Here is a 2,586-nt window from a genome sequence, read left to right as displayed (position 1 = left end):
AACAAAAATCCTATATATCCTCCTTTATTCCAATTACTCAAGATGATTAACATGTAAAAAAAGATAGCATTTAAATTTAAGATAAAATGTAGAATTTTAGCCAAAATATGAGACATTGTCATTTGAAATAGAGCTATAATCAGCTGTGTTTGGAGATGGAGTATAAATTGAAGAAGAACAAGAGGCTGGTGGTGGAGGAGGAGGAGGAGGTGGTGGTGGTGGTGGCGGTGGAGTTACTGATACAGGTGCAGGCGATGGCGAAGTGACGGATAACACGCCGTTAGGAGTAAGAAGAGAAACATGAGATGAAGAAAGATTATTGATATTGTTACTAACTTCTCTATATCTATACTTCAATATCTCAGCTCTTACTGCATTTAGCTCTAGTTGTAAAGATTGAACTTGTTGTTGTAATGCTGAAATTGCTCCCATGCAACCATAAACAGGATCTCTTAACCTAACATTAGCCTCATAAACAAGACTATTTGCTGCATCTGCCCTATGATTCTCTGGTACCTCCTAAAATATTCAACCATAAAAAATATAAATAAGTGGTTCAATCCCAACTTTCACTTTTAAAAACCTAGAAATGAAGAGAGTGGAGTTGTTTGGTTTACCATTAACATTTTGGAGACATTGCTTGCACCAAAAACTTTGTGAACAGAAGCAAATTTTTGTGGTTCATGAGGAGAGAAATAGGGTGAGAAAGGGCATTCTTGAGCACACCTTCTTCTTAGGAGTTTACAAGCAGCACAAGGTGTAATGGTGTTTAGGGTACCTGCTGGTAGACTTAATAATGGTCTCCCTCCCATCCGATCTGAGGCATCTACTTCTCTTTTTAACTTCTTTCCTATCTCTTGATGATCATATATCTCCCTATTCAAATCAAAAATTAAAATTATTGAAAAAACACAATACTTGATGAATAATATAGTATATCTAAAATTCAACTATTAGATAGGGTTCTACTTATTTTATGGGGTACCCATCTCCCTAGAAATGTCAAAAGTTTCCACAAAGTGAATCTATCAATATTAGGGTTTATTTTCTTTTTCTTGTTAGAGAAAAAGAACTAGAAAGAAAGTCCACCATATCATTATGATCTTATTTTGTACCTCTCTCTGGACATCCAAGCAGCATGCTTCTTGCCTATGTTGATGAAGTTGCAAAGAGCCTCTGGACTTTGAAGTTAGAGAGAGAGAGAGAGAGAGAGAGAGAGAGAGAGAGAGAGTTTAGAAGAAGAAATAAAGCAAGAGTAGGAGAGAGGGAGAGCTTAAAAGGCAAGGCAGGATATTAAAGAAAAAGTGGGCCAAAGGGGAGGAGGATATTGAGAAAACAAGATTGAACAACAATTTCAGCTTTGTCTTTTTTGTTTTTGTTTGTTTCAGATGATTGGGTATAAGAGGATCTGAAGATAGGGTTGCAGAAGAGATCTAGAGAGCAGAAAATGTAGAAAGGGAAGAAGATAGAGAGAGAAAATTGAAATTTAGAGTTGATGATCAATATGAAAGAGAGAGAGAGAGAGAGAGAGAGAGAGAATCTATGCCAGCTCAAATGCTACTTCCTCACGTGGACTCCTTAAAACTATTGACTTTTTGAAGCAACCGTGTGGAATTGCATAAACTTGATAGCACTATCTCATTCCATTTTTAGACACCCATCATAACGTGGGTGAGTATACCACAATAATCAAATTTCATTCCATAAGTGCTACTATTTGATACCAAAACCGTGGCCGTAGTCCGTAAGCTGATGTCCCGATTCCCTTTGATCCAGACATGTGGAGAGAGAAACACCCTGGTCAATGAGAGTCGGCCACACTAGTTTTCGAACTATTGTCTGGCCACATTTTCATGTCAAATCGCATTTCACATATCATTATTATTGTGATCTCAAATGATGAATCTCAATCTGATGGTTTATGCTAGATTATGTGTTTCACCTACATTAGTCATTGGGTGTACAAAATTGTAATTCTTGTACAATGTCTAATGAACTTCTCGATTGGCAGAGGTAATTAGCTAAGAGTTAATTAAGACTCCTTAATTAAACAAAAATTTCAGTAATAAAGTATCGTCAGGTTGAAGCTTTGATTGCTGAGTTTCGATGCATAGAGATTTGGGTGGTTCTAATTACCAGAAATTTCCAAGTATTTGAGTAAGTAGGGTTGACCTTGATTGGACTAAACATTAATTTTTGAACCACAATCCTAGAAAAAAGATGTCAAGTCCACAAGTAGGCATATGATATTTCAACAAAAAAAAAAAAAAAAGTAGGCATATGATGGCAGACTTATTTTGCCTCTCAGTCTTGTTAATGAGCCACTCTGCTGGCTCAATCTACTTCAAAAACAACACAAAATTTTGATTAAATATTGTGGACCCAATTGAATTTTCTTTCATAAAATTAAGAAGAGATTCATCAACCATGATGAAGGAAAATAGTTTCTTGTATACCAGTAGGAAAACAACTTTGTAACATCCAATCTAATTTCTCCTTTTCAACAAAAAAAAAAAAAAAAAAATCTAATTTCTCCTTTTTGGTGCAACGGTGAAAATCTATTACATTTACAGATTTGGATGGTGG

At 35.6% G+C, this 2,586-nt stretch overlaps 1 protein-coding gene across 1 annotated transcript; it reads right to left on the bottom strand.

The window, feature by feature from the left end:
- On the bottom strand, window positions 1-1,552 carry LOC147549907 (LOB domain-containing protein 15-like). Its single transcript, XM_086667896.1, has 3 exons — window positions 1,116-1,552; window positions 618-876; window positions 1-519 (listed from the first exon to the last, which is right to left on the bottom strand). The coding sequence occupies exons 1-3, from the start codon at window positions 1,127-1,129 to the stop codon at window positions 97-99; spliced, it is 696 nt and encodes a 231-aa protein (XP_086524022.1). The 5' UTR covers window positions 1,130-1,552; the 3' UTR covers window positions 1-96.
- Between the last annotated feature and the right edge of the window lie 1,034 nt (window positions 1,553-2,586).

Source organism: Eschscholzia californica, unplaced genomic scaffold, assembly GCF_041429995.1.
Source record: "Eschscholzia californica isolate CP2 unplaced genomic scaffold, dmEscCali1.0.p SCAF_3, whole genome shotgun sequence".
In the NCBI taxonomy this organism is placed as follows: Eukaryota; Viridiplantae; Streptophyta; class Magnoliopsida; order Ranunculales; family Papaveraceae; genus Eschscholzia; species Eschscholzia californica.
Note: the sequence above shows the minus strand (reverse complement) of the source record. Positions and strands in the feature narration are given on the sequence as shown.